This window comes from Cyprinodon tularosa, unplaced genomic scaffold, assembly GCF_016077235.1.
Source record: "Cyprinodon tularosa strain WSP-4 unplaced genomic scaffold, ASM1607723v1 ctg293, whole genome shotgun sequence".
NCBI classification, from domain to species: domain Eukaryota; kingdom Metazoa; phylum Chordata; class Actinopteri; order Cyprinodontiformes; family Cyprinodontidae; genus Cyprinodon; species Cyprinodon tularosa.
Genome location: NW_024039000.1, coordinates 565,225 through 585,289, shown reverse-complemented (window position 1 = coordinate 585,289; position 20,065 = coordinate 565,225). Strand labels below are relative to the sequence as shown.

Genomic DNA, 20,065 nt, shown 5'->3' with positions numbered 1-20,065 from the left:
GATAAATTTCATTGAGACTAGTAGAAATAAGACTTCTGATAATCTTCAGATTATCTGCTTTTATAAAAGTTAAATATATTAAGAAAGGATTTTTTTATTTGAGTGTTTCTAATGTGATACTCACACAGTTGTAAAACTGCTGTAGCTGGAACCAGCTCAGTTTTACCAATCAACGGTTTAACAATCACAATGGCACACAATTTTGTTTCCATGTTTTGACTACTTTGGCCACTAAAGCTGTAGAAAAAAGAAAACATAAAAGCTGTTATTTGTTCTATTAGGCCTTTTTTTTTTTTTTAGAGAAAAAGACATGGTCAGCTTATGAAGATAACATTAGGAGCTGCAGAGTAAGATATGAAAGGAAAGGGTTCTTGTCAACTTAAATTCAGTGGGATTCACTGCATGCATATGTGCCCTGATGATCAAAGTCATCCGTTAATCATACAAAATGCAGCAGAGAGGAGCAAGGAGCGAAGAGAAAGAAGGTAACGATGAGTGTAAACAAGAAAGAGGAAGAGAAAAGAAGAGTGATTTGGACAGAGAAGATGAGACAGGAAGAGGTCTTGCTAATTTATACATTAAAGTCCTCAACACAATTTTGAGCAGCGAGTACAATAAAGAAAACTATTCAATCTTTTTTCCTCATTCTAAATTCACTGGACACTGTGCACTTCTGCACAAAAATCCTTAGCAGACATAGCTTCTAGGAATATGATGTGTTGAAATAATAAAGCAACAATTTTGGACCCATAAGTCTATGTATACTAACAAGTGAACATCTGCAAGTTTGTTTTCCTACTCTGACTACTGGATCCCTAAAGCTGTAATGTATGTGCACAACATTGCCTTTTATGTGTGTTCTGATGTTCAGGTAGAGAGGCAAAGTAAAGTCAAAGGGACAGTGTGTGATACTAATTAAGAATAACCATGTGTATTTGTCAAAAGAATTATGCTGATTATATCACAAAGACCCCAGAACTGAGTCCCGCAGAGAGATAGAGAAACAGAGCCAGACCAGCATTAGCATATGGCTACACACATGTATGCATGAAAAAAGAAACAGAGACACATATCCTCTTTGTCTCCCATTTATACACAGATCCAGCATGCAGATATGCAGGTAAGAAATGGAAAAATATGACTTGATAATATACAAAAGGTTACCACATATGATAAGGTCTCAAAAAGTTTTGGACAGAAAACACAAAATCCTCTTTTATTATTTGCATAAATTTGATAAGAATATATATATATATATTTCTATCAGTTTAAATTCTTCTTTAGATAAAAAAAACAGAAGATAAATGTTGTTCTTTGCCTTAATAGTTCAGTCTATTAGTCCAAGCTGTTCCCTGAGCAGCCCTGTGAGAGCAATAATTGTTTTCAGAGGTTTCTGAGGTGAGCTAGTGCACCACACACTGATCCAATGCACCCCATGCCAAGCTCTAAAGCCAAATTTGTATGTGTGTGTCTGCATATTTATATGTGCATACCTAATTCAATGCTGCTGGAACGATTGCCCTGTGTCTGTTTACAAATGCCCTGCATGGGTGTCCCTGCTAGTCAGGATGCGTTAGACAAACCCTGACACATACAGCCATCCGTGCAATACGTACACACAAAGGCATGTGAAGACACACCCACTGACACACGGAGTGCCATTAGGCATGCATTTTGTCTGTGGCCAGCACCGATGTAGAGAGGGACTGTAGGGGCTTGGAACCGGCTTACCCACTTCACACCGACATCTATGATTGGCTTTGGCGGCTCAAGACCCCAGGAGCAGCAAATTTGTTGTGCATATACAGTATCATATCTTGTGTGTTTGGTTCTGTGTGTGAAGTGGACAAAGACTAGTGGATGTATACTTAAAATACTAGCACTGAAATCAAAACAATTGAGTATGAGTTTGTTTTCCATCAGTACCCAAAAATGTATTGATATCAATAAATCAGATATGACTTTTAAATTAATGACCTTCTTATTAAACGTGAAGCTTGTTTGATTCTTAGCATAAAAGAAATTCATGAAAAAACGCAGTCTTAGATAAAAACATTTGTTGATTAACAGCAACAAATGCAAAGACATTTTTATCAAAAAACTATAAATGCCATATTCAGGAGCTGGCAAAGTATTCATCTTCTTCTTGCCAAAGACGATAATCACAATCAGTGTATTTTATTTGGGATTCTGAGTGTGATGCCAAAACAAAGTAGCATACAGATGGGAATACAAAATAAATAGTAAAATTTACCTTATATTAGATACCCCTAAATTAAGTCCAGGGCAAAAGCTTCTTATTAGAAGTCAGGTAATGGGTCATTGGAATCCACATCAATTCAATATAAATATATCTGTTCTCTGAAGGCCCTAGAGTTTTGTTAAGTTGAAGGGACCATAATCAAATATTTGCCGGGGTCAGAACGGGCAACATTAAATCCTAAGTGAAACTGCTGGGTAAGGATAAGGATAAATACAGTGAGATTGTTATTCATTCTGGCAGTAATAACACCCGGTTAAACCGATCAGGTCACTAAAATTAGTGTTGCTTGGGTGTGTAGGTTTTTTAAACCATTTTTGGATTCCGTAACTTTCTCTGGTCCCCTCCCTGATCTGACCAGTGATGACATGCTTAGCCGTATGTCATCAACCAACATAATGGCAATTACCTTAGATCCAAGTAGTATGCAGTTCGTCATATATACACACACACATCACTTTCAGAAAGATGGTATCAGTATGGTATCAGCCAATACTGCACAGTCAGCCAGGTATTGGTATCGGGGCCTAAAAATAGCATTGGTGCAACACTAATAGAATGTGAAGAAATAAAAGTATTTCCTCACAACTATGTCCTCTCTGTCCTTTTTAATAACCTTCAGGATTAATCTAACAGAGTTCTCATCCCCAAGAAGAAGGTTTCACTTTAGCAGATCATTATCAGGTAGTGCAGTTATACATTTTAAAGAATGTAGTTCACTTTCTCTTTCCTCTGTGTCGCTGAGCAGTGCTGCAGAGGGCAAAAGTTTACGTTATTCCCCTTCACAAGTTGATGATTTTGTTGATGGGGTTGCTAGTTCTCTGCGTACTGCCTTAGACAATTCAGCCCCTTTGAAAAGGAAAAACTTAAAAAACAGAAAGCTGGCTCCCTGCTTTAATGCAGAGCTGTGCAACCAAAATGCTAGGAAACTAGGACCCTTCGTAAAGCAAGAGCAGCACATTTATCATCGTTAATAGAGGAGAATAAAAATAATCCAAGATATCTTTTTAATACAGTTACTCACCCAGACCCATAGCTCTGTTGAACCAACCATCCCACCTGCTCTAAGCAGTAACGATTGTATGGGATTCTTTATAAATAAGATTGATTTTATTACAAATAAGATCATAAGCACTCCATGAACTTTGATTGGTTTATCTCTGGAAGGTGACGTAGCACCTGAGGTAGCCAAAATATCTTAACCAGGTTTAAACTGCTTTGATCCAATTGAACTTTCAGAGTTAACAAAACTATTGTCTTCATCTAAGCCTTCAAGTTGTTAAAGGAAGTATACAGGGACCTGGAAAACCCATCAACAAAAGCATCAATTTGTGAAGGTGAAAAAATTAAATATTTGCCCAAGCAGCACCTGTAGCAATTGTGAATACACTGATCTGCTATCTTTGCCTGCATGCATGGGGGGGCAGAGCATAGCGATCCTATTAGCTTGTAGTACGCATTCGCCAAAAACATAAAAAAATTGGAAAATCATAGTGATGAAATTAACTGCTAACACACAATAATTGTACAGGTGTATTAACAGCACAAAAATGCAAAACCGGAATTATATTTGCCTATGATTATTCTCCATTTTCATGGCTGTTATTATGTTTTCTTCCAGAAAGGGAGATCATCATAGAAAGAAGTTGAAGAGTGCACATGTAGTTAAGTGAGGGATGGTGAATGAGAGCTATGTATAAGGAGGAGGGCAATCACTGAAAGCAATTGTAAGGAATTAGATGGAAGGGTAAAGAAAATTTATCTTGAAGAACTGCAGATGCGAAAGTATTACTGCCAGTCAACCCATGCAGTAAGAGAAGGTGAAGAGGAACATGCATACATACACCAACTCCGTGGCTATGGCATCCAAGGCTATGGCATCACAGACAGGAGTATTTAAACCGTTTCACCTGGTGAGTAAGTACTTGCATGAATAGATTTTTTTTGTCAGCAATCTTATGGTTTTGAGCAGATGTTGTTTGCAAGGTGAGCTTAGTCTGATTCCATATTTCCTGGCAATGGTGACAGTAAAATCTAGCATATGGAATGGTCAAGTTAGGAAAAGAGGACGAAAGCAGAGAAGGCTGATATCTGAAGGACATCAATTACTAAGGCTTGGGAGATGGCAGGAGTATTTCTAGGGTCAAAAGTCCAATATATGTTTTGAATGCAATTTTACTTTCATCTGGTTCTCTGATTTGAACAAGATAGTGTTTCTGAGACTTAAATTAGTGAAGACTAAGACAAGGGTGTAGAGTTGAAGGAAGAATACTTTTTCCTCACTGTCATCTGATACAATTATCTGTAGTCAACACTGAGTGGGAGGGTCTTATCTTTCTTTCCCTAAAAAAAAAAATCCAGCTCCTACTGAGAAAGACGATGGGCAAATACTACCCACATTCAGGAAATCACTTGGTCCAGGCTTGAGAGTCTGAATAATCCCCCAGAGGGAGGGGAAATACCAGGGAGAAGATCAATGACACACCCATAGGGATGATTCAGAAGTAAAGAAAGCTCTAAATCCTTAATGAAGTCTTCCTGAAGACTTATAACCATAGAAAGAAAATTGAATAAATTAGAAATGCATCCTAAAGGAGCAAATCATAATAATCAAATTAAAGCTACAGTGTGTAATAATTACAGGGATATACAGTCAGAAATGTAATATATTATACATAACTATGTTATTTATCATCATCTACGAGCTCAGCCTCTTAACCTTAATATTTGCGTTGCCTTAGAATTCGTTATTTATAATTACATAGGAGCGGGTCTCGCAGCCATGGAGGCAGACATCTTTGCGCTACGGCAGCGCAGAGCCAACAAACTAGCGATTGCGAGATCGCCCATTACGCTCGAAAATAACTACGGCAAGTTGAGAGAGATGAACTGAGACGGTACTGAACAATAGATGGCAGTATTATGCCTGAGAATACTATCTGTAAAATTATCTATGTAAACAAACCTCATCACTTGAGAAGGTAGGTGATGCGGATGTCGTGGAAGACATTTTGTCCCGTAACGCTCGCTGTACTGTTGGGGGGAGATGTTCATGTTGCTGCGGTCTGCAGTCTGGACGTTAGATGTCGCTAAAAATTACACACTGTAGCTTTAAACTCAAAATGGGGAAAACAGTTAACTACATTAAATGTGATTTAATTAACAGAAGATCTCTTTCTTCAAAAAGTCTTTTAGTTAGACTTGATTTGTGATCATCAATTCATGTCTTACAGAAACTTGGCTGCGGCAAGAGGATTATTTAAGCATAAATGAGGCCACTCACTCTAGTTATTAACATTTTTACAAACCCAGAAATTGTGGGCAAGGTGGAGGAGTAGCAGCCATCTTTCAGTCTGATTTACTGATTAGTCCAAAGCCAGTTAATAATTACAACTCGAACATTTAACCCATACTTTCCCTCATCCAAACTGCAAAGCAATAAAACCTTTTCATTTTGTAACTTGTATCATCCACCAGGTTCTTACTCTGAACTTTAAGATCAGTTTTCAGAGTTACTATGTGTTTTAGTGTTAAATAATAACTAGATCATTATAGTTGGGGATTTTAACATCCATGCTGAAACTGAAGGTGATAGCTTAAGTACAGCATTTAATACCATCTTAAACCTTTTGGTATGGTTCAAAATGTGAATAGTCACACACATTCTCACCATTATACTTTGCACCTTGCTGACATATGGTATTGAATGTGAAGGGATAACAGTATTTCCTCAAAACCCTGTCCTCTCTGACCACCTTTTAAAAAATTCCTAATATTTCTCCTCCCAAAGTAAGGTTTCACTTTAGCAGATATTTGTCAGATAATGCAGTTATAAATTGTAAAGAATCTGTTACACTTTCTCTCTCCTCTATGTTGCTGAGCAGAGATGCAGGGGGCAAACATTTAATGTATTCCCCTTCACAAATTAAGGATTTTGTTGATGTGGTTATAGTTCCCTGTGTACTTCCTTAACAACATAGCCCTTTTGAAAAAGAAAAAACTAAAAAAAGAAAGCTGGCTCCCTGGTTTAATGCAGAGCTGTACACTTAAATTAATGCTAGGAAATTGGAGAGAAAATGGTGCTCCACAAGCCTACAGGATGCCTACCTAGTCTGGAAAAAACAGTTTACTGCTGCATAAAATGACCCTTCCTAAGACACCCCTTGTGGAGTATACCAAGCTTTTATAAAAAATATGTTTTCATGATTCCTTGCTCTTTATTGACTCTGACCTGTTATCTGGGATGAGCCTCAGCACTGATTTATGTAACAATTTCTCTACAATGCTAAGAATAAAAATCGTTCAAATTTAGTAAAACATTTTTTTCATTTTAGAGAAGGTTATTATAACTGTGGATTGCTTCTAGGGTAAAGAGATGGCAGAAGCCTAGACTGAGAGTCCGATCTTTAAATAAATTTTTTTTTTCCAGTAATCACAAGGAACAAGGAAGCAAAGCAGAGGGACCTAGGAGCTGAGTATAAACGAAGGAACTGGTTCCATGCATGAGAGCAAAATGATCTGATATCTGCCTTAAGGAGTCTGCTGATCTCCAGATTATGCTTAATATGTTGCTACTGTTATATGCTACAGCAAGGAAGAATGAGCAGCAACACCCATGTACATAATAAATCCAGGAACTTTTGAAAGCCTGTGGTAGCATTTCCATGCACATTTACCTGAGTAATTTCAATTTCCCTGTGCTTTACTTTGGCACTTCTAGTACTAGTGCTTTCTGTTTTTCCTGAGGCTTTTGATGGACTGGGTTTTGTAGAGCTGCAGCGCTTTTTCTACCAGTGGCAGCAGTAATGAAGGTGTGTGTACAAATGCACTTTTTAATATAACTTTAGTTCTTCACTATTTTTTAGTACATGTGAAAAAATGTATCTATATAGGTAGTTTATCAAGAAATAGCATACTTTTAAATCTGTGTCCAAGGCCGGACATACAATGTACGTTTTTTTTGCCCTTTTTTAGGACTTCTCTAGGCGTACGAGAATTTTTCGGACAGAGCCAAGTTTCAGCCTCACTCTGTTCCTGTAGTATACAGGGGGTAACAAGGGGCAATTAGCCACTCACGACCACCTCCAGATCAGGAATTGTAAGGTTGGTAGAAAATCAAACATGTTCGGAATTCAGTCATCCCTTGTAAGGTGTTTGTGAACAAATCCTACTATCCTACGAGCACCTATCAGCCAATTTACCAGAACATTGTGCCCTGTGCAACAAGGGGAGTTGTTCTTCTTCTTCCATATTGACCAATCCGACCTGTGCCATCTCTCTGCACAGAGTCCAACGTGTGGTTTTTGGACATGCAGTGTGGGTAGGTAGATTGCATCAGAGCGTCGGACCGTACAGTGTAAGAACATGCATTGTTGGCTCTGAAATTGTAAACCCTCCAATTTCTACATACAGTTTTAGCTGTAGATGGGTACAACGCTTAAAAATGTCATACAGTGTATGACTTAGTGACTGCCTAAGTGGCAGACCCCTGGGTCTTGAGGGCAGACCATTGTGGGCTGCCTACTTAGCCACAATGGGAGTGGGATCATCACCTAACTGGCAGCCATAAAGTCCTCACTCACACAGTCAGTCAGTCAAGAAGCTGTTTTAACCGAACCACAGCTGCCCAGGGTGGAGCTATTGACGCCACTTCTAAATTATATCATCTGCAGCCAGTAGTAAAAATCAGATGCAGTAACCACTATTTAACCTGAAAAGGGCACCAAGCAGGCGGTTTTAGATACAAGAGCAGGACTTTAACAAATGTGGAGTAAATTGTTAAAATAATGCCTGGAACATGAAGAAAACACCATAATAGATATTTCTATATAGTTTATCAGAAAAAATTGGTAATTTAGAGGTAAATAATCCTTTGAGCTCACTTTTGTGGTTGCATTCACTAAAGAGTTTGCACAGGGAAATTACACTAAAATGATCGGATCAAATGTCATGCAAAAAAACACATGCAACACTTTCTAGTGATTTATTCTCAAAAAGATGATTGAAACCTGGCAACATTTTCACATAAAAATGGTCCCTTACAAGGCTCTGTGTCAGGGATGGAATTTTTGTTTTACCTATCAACCAGATGTGATCCCAAAACTATGTAATGTCAACAAGTTGCTTATGCAAAAGCACACCAAACAGTTTATTTTCTAGAGTTGAATCAGTGATCAGAAACACCCAACTCCTTTTTTAATCACTCTCTTTTATACTCACATTCACTCTGAGCCTTCATCTGAAGTGATGCCCATTTTATCACAGGCTGCAGCATTAAACAGCCATTTAAACAAGTGGAGAGCACTACAGCGGATGGTGTGGCCTCTTCACAGTCAAAGACACAATAACAGACAACCTGTTATTACTGCAAGAAACACTGTGAGTGAGAGGCAGAGAATAGGAGAGAGAGAAAGAGAGCAGTGCAGTGGCAGGAAAATAGGAATTCACTTGAGAGAGGAAAAAGAAGAGGGAAATAAGGGCGCAAACACTGGATGAGTGTATCATAAAAACTATAATTTGATTCAGATACACCTCAGACAGAAATGTTGTGTTGCTTCCAAGGTGTATAGATACTGGAAGGAGTTCTGAAAAAGACAAGGAGGCAGAGAGAAGATTTGCAGTAAAGAGAAGAGTTGCAGTCTGATTATTTGGCTGTTTATGCAGAGCTCTAAGAGCTCTCCAATCAGAGATGGAGACCTCTAAATAAGGGGTCTGGTAGACCAAGGGCATCAAAAATTCTATGTATGAGCCTTGTTCTTATTTTCTCATCCAGTCCTTTCCTCTTTTTTCCAACCTCTGTAAAATTATTGAATTGTGTTATACCCTCCATTCTTTAGCTCTTTTAGTTGTTTAAAGGTCTTTTTTAAAAACAAGAGTACATAAAAAGTAAAAAAAACAAACAGAGTTTTTAACCTGCATAATAGGATAAAGATTTTTAAACATGCTTTTTTTTTTTTTTTTTTTAGAAAATTGTCTTTTGTCCTTTTTTTGTCAAACGGAAATAATTAAAAACTCCAATACATTGGTTAAGCAATGTTTTTGCAATACATCTCTGTACATTAGGTAAGGTATTGGACTCAAGAAAAAAAATATTGAGCTGGTAAGTGTGATTAAAACAGAATAGTCAAGAATTTGTGATAGTTTCATTGAAAACATTATGTAACTTTTTGGACTGTAAAAATGTAGTTAAAAGCTGAGGGTGGAATTCACTGATATATTTTTTTACTCGTGCTACAAACTGGTACGTTAAAAAAAGGAAAAACCTGCAATCGAAACATTAAACACTGTGAGGACACAAGCTTCCTCAACAGGAATACAAAAGGGTAACCCTAGAAAAACAATGGTCAGAGGTTGCAAAATAAATTGGACTGGATTGGAGGTTCACCCTCCAACATGACATCAACCCTAAAATTAAAGTCAGAAAAACAATTAAATTGTTTAGATAAAAGGCATTTCAATGACCCAATCAAACTGTATGTTCGATTCCACCTGGAACTCAACTGGAATCTGTGGCTTGCATGTTTCCGTCTATACATACTATGATTCAATCTGACTGACTCTATATTGCAAAGAAGAATGAGCAAAGTATAAAGTCTCTACATGTATAAATCTCAGAGACGCATACCTCAAAGGCATTGCAGCTGTAACTAGTGAAACAGTTTTACGGAATGTTAACTAAATACGCACTCCACTGCTTTCTGATCTCTACCAAACATACGTTACTGATTGTTTTCTTCCTATCATCCATGTAAAACTGTTCAGGAGTAAATACACACATTCTGAATGTGTATGAGACACACAAATGCTCTAAAACATCATATTGGTTTTGAGACACAGTTCACTCGCTGTCTCATGCTGTTTCACACTGTCTAAAGGTTTCTTAATGGTATACTAACAGATTGTAAACATGCTGCTAGGTCTTTCTCTTTCAGCGTTTTTGTTGCTTTTATCAATTGGTCCTTTTTTTCTCAGCTTTCCTAATTTTTCTCTCACTTTTCCTTCTATTTCTTCTCATCTCTATTCACTTCCACATTTCATCCCTATCCCTACTCTCTCTCTCTGTTTCTCCCTCTCTTTTGCTTTTCCTGGGGTATTTTTTAAACAATGTGTCCTTCATGTACGGTTGATTACGGGGCGTACAGAAGGACATCATTAGCGCTGGTGGTTAAGCTGTAATTTACACCATTACCGAGGTAGGGGCCATTTTTATTGCCTAGTAAATTTCAGCTCTGAAATATTTAGACCATATGGCTCAATTTGTGTAATAACCTTAATTTCCAAGCACCCTTCAGCTTCCTTCAGCGCCGGCTGTTGTTGGCGGATGGCGGAGTGGGGCGTGTGTGTGCGAGGATTGGATCTAAAGCACTTACGCGCACTAATAAACTCAGAAACAGCTACGGCGAAAACACAGATATGGCTTAACATCTGCATTCAACACAAAATCCTTTACATTGTGTTTTCCATATATTCTTCCATTTACTCTCAAAGATTCAGTCCCTAAAACATAGAAATGTGCACGCATGTATGCATGGCAGCAGCAGATTAATAGTGTGTCAGCTTCTGTTTGGGTGAGGGAGCGTCAGGCGTCGGCCAGATGGTTCTCAGGGATGATGACTGTCAGGGGTCCTGCTCTGATCAATGGGATGTATTAATACAGCACGCAAACACACACTGTTGCACATACACGCACAAACAATAATGCTTTTCATGCACACAAGCGTGGGTAACTATACTGAGGCATATGCATGCACACAATGTAACAAACACACATTTAGACACACACGTATGCCAACGGTCTCCTTCCACTAGTGATCCCAAGGGCCACAGTATAACATCTGGAAGAGCCAAGGGAGGGAAGAGAGGACAGCAAAGAAAAGAAGGAAACAGGAAGAGGAGGAAGGGTTGAAAGACACAAAGAAAGAGTAAGAGAAGTGATAGAAGAGAGTAGAAAACAAATGAGCAAAGAAAGAAAGAGAAGAGATTAGATATAGTGGCGAATAACAAAAAAGTAAGAAAAATAAAGCTGAGAGGAATGCAGAGACTGATGGAGATGCATCATCAAGAAACATCTTGAAGGTGCCAACTTAAAAGACCTAAATAAATTGCATTAGACAGAAGAGTAGGAAGAGGGCTGGATAAAAATATAGACTGAAAAGTTTGTGGAATTGATGGTGCAATCCCCAGCAATGGTGAAAGTAAAACCACAAGGTTTTGAGGAGGCAACCAAGAAAAAAATTTAACCACAGGGAACAGGTAAGAACATGCATGCTTAAAAATAAACAGTCAAAACCTTGTGGAAATTGTAAGGATTTCTTTGAAGCGGTGTGTGCGTGTTTTCGTGCTTTAGTGTGACAGGCAGCTTGTAGGGGTCTAGCGAGCCAGGCTGCCTGTGTTTCATACCCTCATTCCGTCTGATTGCCAAGACGACCCCATTAATCAGCAAAGCTGGCACGAACCAGGGTTTCCAGCACAGTCTGAGACTAATGCACACACAAATATACACATAACAAATGGACACGCATGCGTTCAAATAATAGTTAAAGAAAGAGGGGGAAATCTTGAGGTATAAAATTGTGCAAATTAACGGTGGAGCATGTGAGAGGAAAGGAAGAATCAAAGGAGAAAGTTCTAAAAATTAAGATCATTGAACTGTGACCTTATGAAAATTAATTATTTTTATAAGGTATATAATGATCAGACAGACAAATTCCTTTAAAAGCCTTTAAAATGATTAATCTTTAGTTGAAACGGATATCTTGGAAATTAATATCAGCGTAACAGGTGGCAAGGTCTAATCTCCAGCAGCCTATGGGCGAAAGGTGAGCTAAACCCTGGACAGGTTGCCAGTTCATCCCAGGGAAACACAGAGACATACAACCATGCCCACACATATAAGGGAAATTAAGAGTCAAATTTATGTCATTACATTTAGTAATTAGATAAAAACAAAAATAGTAAAGAAAATTGAAATCAGAGTTAACTCTTCAATTTTTTGTTTACATCCATCCATCCATCCGTTATCTGACATGCTTGTCCCAATTGGGGTCGCGAGGGGTGCTGGCAGTGTTGTGCCTGAACGCGTTCATTGAACGAAAGTTCATGAACTCATTCATATTTTGGGCGAACGTGAACTGAACGTACAGCATTACTCCCTGATGAACGTTATTGTGAACTCGTTCATTCTGGTGTCTGTGAACGGCACGCTCTCTCAGTTCAGCTCCGTTCAATAGGTTGCCAGATTTCTATAGAGTCCTCCAGGCGAAACCCCCGCTAAATCACACCGTAAACAGGCCTTAATATGTAGCGGGAAAAACACCCAATCTGGCAACACCGGCTACCAGTGTCATAGCCTACAGCCGCGTGCGTCATCAAAACAAAATGCAGCGTGGAAGCCACAGCAGCAGTATGATCACTTAAAACAGTTTTATGACCAGGTGGTCGGTGAGGATGATGGCAACAAGTTTGCCCGCCGGCTTTCAGTAAAAAAATCCGCACTTCAGTAACCTTAAATTCCTACCTCAGCCTGGTCCCTCAGTTTGTGTTAGTAAAATCTTCTTGAGCGGAGGTCTTCAACAGGGGATCCGCGACCCCTAGGGGGTCTACGGAGGTACTGCACGAGGGTCTGCATGGTTAGTTGATATTTTTATATTCCCCCCCTGCAATTTTTTCCCCCACTAATTGAAATGTCTTTAAATACTCATTAACATGAAATCAACACACTGTAGTAAACAGATAAATGGAGACAAAAGATGTCTTTCAGTCATCAATGCACACATTCAGCGACACACAGGAGCTCTTTCAAGCTTGGCACCGTTTCCTTCACAACAACCAGGAATCAGAATCAGAAAAACTTTAATAATCCCAGGGAGAAATTAATTGCTTTACATTACTCCATCTGTAATAGAGTGACTATAGGACACAATTTCATACAATATATATAGTTAGGGGGTCTCGCTCCATCTCGCCATCAGTTTGGGGGTCCTTGGTCTGGAAAACATAGAAGACCCCTGTTCTTGAGGGTTTTACTATCCATGTAACTTGTTTGTTAAACCTGCCTGGTATAATTTTCCAGGATTCCAGTATTCCTTTTTAGTATGTATTGAAATGGAATTTCAAATGGAAAAAATTATTAAAATAAAAAAAAAACATTTGCACCTTAAAGACTACTTTCCTATTTTTCTTTTAATAATTCCTCATAAAAAGACCATTCAAGCAGCACATTTTTCCTGATGTTTTTGAGAATATACTGTAGGGGTGAAAGCTGCAGCTGCTACTAGTGTGAAGTGAATGGACAGCAACAAAGCATTAAAGCAACAATGGGGAAATGCTGTCCCCTCAATGCTAATGTAAACCCTGGTTGGATAAGGATTCAAAACTGGATATGAAGATGAAATCTGACGCACAGTTTCAGAGTTATAACTGATAAAATAATTGCTGTCTGTGGTTCTACAGTAGGCTATGGTGTAATTGAGCAATATATGAAAAAAAAAAAAGAACTATGAACTAGTTCATTTTGTGGTTTTGAATTATGAACTATGAACTGAACTAGTTCATTTTAAAATGTGTGAACTGAACTTTGAACTAGTTCACGTAGAAAGAGAACTTTCCCAACACTGGGTGCTGGTGCCTATCTCCAGCTGTCAATGGGCGAGAGGCGGGGTACACCCTGGACAGGTCGCCAGTCCATTGCAGTTTTTGTTTACAACTTAGTTTTAAGATTAACATTTTTTTTAAGGAACTTCTAACTGTTGACGTTTTGTCTCATAAAGTTTAAATGTGACACAGCTTTATGAAACAAATGTCACAGCTCATTAAAATTTTTTCACATAAATGGAAAAAGTTCACATAAATCCTTTTTCTTTATTGTTGATTATTTGTTACATTAGCATGAATCAAATTTATAATTACAGTAGTCATTATTTCTTTGATTCGAAAGATATTTAAGTGATCTTTATATATGATGATTTGTAAAAGGCAGAATTAAGCCTTTTATTTATACAAATATTTACAGAAACAGAGGCATACATTAAATATGCAAAAATTAAAAGTCTTCTTTAAGTTAACAGTATCATTAAAATAAGCGACTTGCTAATCAAAATATGGCCACGCTAACTTACAATAGGCTAAAAATTAAGTTGAACATTAGCTACAATCATCTTATTAACATTTTATCAGATTTATCAAGTGGGTTTGTTCCTTTAGCCGATTTATTACACAGCTAAAACATATAACCGATTGAGCCCAGCCGAGTACACAGATGTTTTAGCGTGCCACCGGGACTGAGCGCAAGTACAGAGAAGGAGCTAAACGTGTGCAGAAAACAGTAATGCTTATGCATATTTTGCAAAAAGGAGTTTGTCAGAGTTGAGCACAGACCAGAAACATATTGAGGGAACAATGGTAGAGATTTTAATGGCTGGGAGTGCTCTCACTGTGCGCTAAGATTGGTAATTGTGTACTGAAGTTAGTGGCACAAAGCATATTGCATATTACAGCTGGCAGCAGTTCTTCTCAGTACTCCATAGCAAATATTTTACTGGTACGTAGTACTGGACTGTAACAACCTCTGCATTTATGGGGACAACTTTTGTCGGAAACAAGTCATCCAAAACTGGGACTGTCCTGAGAAAACAGGGGATTCATGTCACCTTAAAATATTTTGAAACAACCTCATGGAAGGACTACTTAGAGGCCTCATGGTAAAATGGGTTGCAACATGAATTATTTGTTCTAGTAAAAGGCTGAAAACGGAAAAAAATGACTTCAGTGGAATTTATGTCTTACTGTAATTGTACTAAATGTTAAAAAGCAAATGTTAAGCTCTGAATGGCAATGCTTTATAAATAGCACTAATGTCAAAATACTTTTGTCAGTTAAAAAAAAAAAAGGAAATTGTTGCTACATTTTTTTTTTACCATATTTAATGTAAACAAATGTGTTATAACTAATATTTATGTTCTGTTTCCACTTGTATAGATATAATTGTTCAAATAGTTGCGCAAAATATCAGTTTAAAAAGGCTATATGATTACTTTCCTGCAATTATTATTTTCCTGAATGCTTTATCGTGAATTCACACTGAATGCTAAGAAGGTGAATGCAGTCAGTGATTTACTCTTCCAATGTAAAGGCAGGCAAGTTAATGGTTTGCAAGAGAAGGAAGGATTTCAAAGGAATTGTGTGAAATATAATGTAACATAGTTTAAAAACCGAGCATATGCGCTTCTGCATGTCATGATCTTAGAGCTGATGTCTGGCTTAATTATTCATTTCATTCGCCTTTCTAACTCTGCCGGATTTCTAATCACTGCTCATCTGAACCACCTGCTCCTGTCTCTATTTAAGGTGCTTGCATGCAGCTATCAATGCCAGATTATCTTGTTCTTGTTAGCCAGAGGTGTGAGTGATTAGAGTAAAGAGTTCCTTGGTGCTTCCGATTTTTTCATCCTGACCTGTTCTGCTTCTCTACCACTGAGCCTGTCTGCTCCCGTCTGATCTCAGTTGTGGGAGTGTTTTAGCATTTCCTTAGTGTTTCTGATTACCTGATCCTGACCTGCCTCTCAACTGCTGAGCTTGCCTGTTCCTGCTCTGATCTGTTTACCTGACCTGGCTTTGGACTCCTGGACCTCGGAGCCTCCCTGCTCTGATCCGTTTGCCTGACCTGGCTTTGGACTCCTGGACCTTGGAGCGTCCCTGCTCTGATCCATTTGCCTGACCTGGCTTTGGACTCCAGCTTGTTCTCTGGGGCTGCAGCATCTGGGACACTCTGGACGGCACCTGCCACATTTGCTGGCAGCCCACTGGCTGGATCCTACCTCGTTCTCTTGCTATGGACTGAACTTTAAATGAGGTTAGTGACTCACATTCTAATCTTCCTCCATTAGATCTACATGGTCACTAACCTGTGTTTACCTCTCTCCAGAGTTTCCTGTCTCAGACACCCTAGCCACTGCTTCTGCAGATCCGCAGCCCATTTTAATAAACACTTTTTGATCTGTCTTGCTTTAATTCTGGGTCCTACTTTCTGAGCCATGACACCCCAGGCAGCTAAAAAAAAAACAAAAACACAAAAATTAACATAGTTGCAAACTTAAAAAACAAGTGGAATATCCGCATGGAGATTTCTGCTCTCTTTCCCCAAAATCCCTGTTGTTGGGCGGATGGTCCGGGGGGGACTGGGAGTGGTTAGGTGTCTTCCAGCTTCGATTTCCACTTCTCTCAGCTGAAATAATTTTATGTTGTACTTACTGAAATTGAGTGGATGTTTTCCTACCAACCTGTACGAACTACAATTTATGCTTCTATCCCCTCCCCCATTTTGCAGGAAGCCAAATTAGGAATTAGTTCGCTGCAAGACCTTTATAAAATGAGAGCAGCTCAGACTACTTTTCTCAATCTGTCCGAGAACTTTGTTGCTTCTTCTTCCTTCTTTGTATATTCTTGCAAAATGCAGTGATTGTGTTGAAGGCTGCTCTGTGACAAATGACCACCACCAAAATGAGTCTATGCCATGTCAATGAGCCTCCCTCACACACTCAAACACAGAGTGGCCCATATCAATGAGAAGGTGAAAGGTCTCCATTTACATCTTGTATTAATTATGAGTGACAAGCCAAAGGTCACCCAAGGAGAAGAGGCCACACGTATGGATAGAATATAGATCTATACTTCTACCTCTCGTCCATCTCAGTCCCTTATCTATCATGCCTGTCTTAACACTCCTCTTGGTAATGCACTTTTCTTTTTAATCCTTCTAAATCTCCATGCACCCATTGCAGTTAGTATTTAATTGTCTACACTTTTGTAATAAGTTTATAACCTTGTTTTAAAACTGAAGTGAACATTTCCATATCATGTTGGAATTTTAAAAATAATTTTTAAATACTTCCTTTTGTGTTCACCTTTCTGAAAAAACGGATGTCAGTAGAATTAACCAAAAAAAGGGTTTCACATATTAACCCAGTCACATAATATTGAAGTGTTGCCAACTATAGTTGCCAAGAATCTCAATAAAGCATTGGGTAAACTTAGCTGCCAAACCATTTGGAGCAAAGATGTCAGGTGTTAACAGAAATTTAAGCGCTACATTGAGTCTGTCAGAGTATCTATAGTGTGTGCATTCGGTGGCTTCCACCTTACTTGTTAATATATTTTAGAATGTGGATCATAGCACAGAACTGAGGTAAGGACCCTGGAGAATAGCAGGTGATGTTTCTTTGTGTGTGTGTGTGTATGTGTGTGTGTGTGTGTGTAAGTGTCTTCAGACCTCTCACTGGCAAACAGATGGCAAAAGCACCACAGGTAGAGTCTACATTTCTTCACATGCATCGTGGATGACAATAGCACACAATCACGTTATCTAATGTCTTCTTACTGCAGCTGTTTTTGCTTTTTTAAGTTTATAAGTTAAAAAAATATTGATTACTGTATGGATATTTAAGGATCTAAATCAATAACTGGAAACTAATCTAATAGGAACAAATAATGCTGAAGCAGATGTGTGTTTACCTCTACAGTGAGAGCTGTGTAAGTAGTTGAGTTCAGAGTTGGGTCCTGCAGGTGCTTGATGTAAACCAGTCTATAACAGGAAATAAGACCGTTGGGCTGGCCTGGTTGACGCCATCTCAAGTAAACGGAATAAGCACCTGTTAACATACAAAGCATGTGTTACGTGGTGTAATCAGAAAAATGTGTTAACTAAAAATTTCAAGCTTCTGATCACACTTACCAGTGGGTATGATAACAGGGGGTGCCATTTCTTGTGGTTGTGCCTCTAATGTTTGGACTAGAGCCCACAGACTGGTCACTGAGCCTTTGGAGTTATGGGCACTAACCTTGTACTGAAAGAAGCTGAATGGTTGCAGGGTGGGACTTGCATCAACAAATTCAAGGGGCCCCATGGACCAAATAAAAACCAGCAACTCCTCTTCTGTTCCTAATGGTCGCCTAAAGTAAAAAAAAAATAAAAAATGCTTTTAATGATTGTTTATTTCTGCTGGTGCTCATCAAATGTGACATGTGAAGTGTCATGTTTTAATATCCAGAAAAATATTAGGACCTATACTTCAAAGGCTAAATTACTATACTTTTAAGGCTAAATAAAAAAAAAAAAAAAATTTTTTTTTGTATCTAATTCTAGGTTTTAGAGGAAACCTGTAACCCAGAGCAAATATTTTTTGGGACATTCAGTATTTGTAGAAAGAGGAAAAGTGCTTTTTCCTCTTTGCACAATTAAACATTTTATGAAGATGTAGGAATGGTCATTCTGTTAATAACTTGATCTAAAAATCATGTTACATTTGCACGTCAAAATAATGATTAGGTTTATAATTACCTTGGCTAATGTCAAATGGTTACTTTTAGGGCCAAAAGAGGTCCAGCAGCAATACAGCCACAATTTGAGACCCCTGGACTAAAAAGAGTCTAGAAATGACAAAAAACTACTATGGTCATAGTTTCAAATATGTGATTAATAAAACATATACACATATAAGTAATCTTAATGTTTACAATTATGGTTCAGTTGGATTATTTTAAAGTATTATGACTTTTTTGAATATATGGTTTCCATGTGACATCACTGTGATTCAGGCAATTGTTGATGCCTCCACCTAAGTCTTCTGGAGTATCTGACATAGTAAGTCAGGCTGAATTATTCCCAGTGCATTACAGAAATCCAACAAAATTATCCTTTACAGTTATGTCTGCCTTCTCGATGATGGCATTTTCAATTTCAAAGAGATCATCAAAATGAGGTCCTGATAGCTGCTTGTTTGCTAGCTCAGGTCAATCCACAAACATCTCTTTGGGACCTTTATGACAGCGTATTTCAGGGCAAAAGTTCTATCTACAGTCATTGAGAACTGCTGACTGTTTTCTTTGGTAGCATGTTACGGCTGGCTCACTGGCACAACAAATAAAGAGAGACCATGCCACAGGAAAAGGTGCATACCTAACCTTATCTAAAACTAAGGAAAACACATAAGGCAAAGTCATATATGCATGTTGGAGTTAAGATGATGCTCGGTATCAATAGAAGCAACACATTTATCAGTGGTTCCAGGATGCCACCAGAGTGTAAAAATGTAATATTGCCTATTTCATGTATTCAGGGATGGGGCATTCGCTTTTAAATGGAACTGAAAACTGAGAAGTCAGAGTACAGAGGGCAATTTTCTTTTCTTGCATATCACCACGTAGACATCAAGACAAAACATGGAAGATGCAATCTTCAACCCATATATAATTGTAAGCTTTAAAGGAACTACCAAGTTAGCATTACATAACACTAGCAAAATGCATGTCATCAACTCGTATTCTTGTAAATGTAATAAATATGAAAAAAAAGGACAAGACTTTAAAATTTATATACAGACATTTATGCGAGATATGTATAGATTAAACAACAGTAATTGTACCTTACTAGAGCTACGTATGTGCACAGGTTTTTAGGCACAGCTACAATAAAATAGGGTGGTGAAAGTCAAAATTTATTGTAAGTTTTGTTTTGTTTTTTTTCAAAGAGAATATTTCCCTGTACATTTGTCCAAATGGTAAAAACTGTGGACGACCCTGTACACTTTAAGATAAAAAAAAATGTTGATAAGTATTCAGACATGTCGTGTCAAGGTAAAAAATATTTGTCCAGAATTTTGTTTTTTATATTCTCCTTAATGGTTCTCCTGTGTGTAAACTAATCAGATGCAATAAATAATTTCAAATAACATTTTGTGTGTGTGTGCGCATATTTAATAGAAATAACTTTAGCATTGCATATGTTGGGAGCTGGAGAAAATACCACTTTTC

The 20,065-nt window shown here is 38.1% G+C and overlaps 1 protein-coding gene across 1 annotated transcript in view; it reads right to left on the bottom strand.

Moving 5' to 3' along the window:
• Nucleotides 1-20,065, bottom strand: part of ush2a (Usher syndrome 2A (autosomal recessive, mild)) — a 304,801-nt gene that overhangs the window by 22,092 nt on the left and 262,644 nt on the right. The window contains exons 73-74 of the mRNA XM_038291100.1: nt 17,988-18,205; nt 17,768-17,904 (exon numbers count right to left, since the gene is read on the bottom strand). Coding sequence (XP_038147028.1) covers nt 17,768-17,904; nt 17,988-18,205 — 355 coding nt within the window. The remainder of the gene's footprint in view (nt 1-17,767; nt 17,905-17,987; nt 18,206-20,065) is intronic.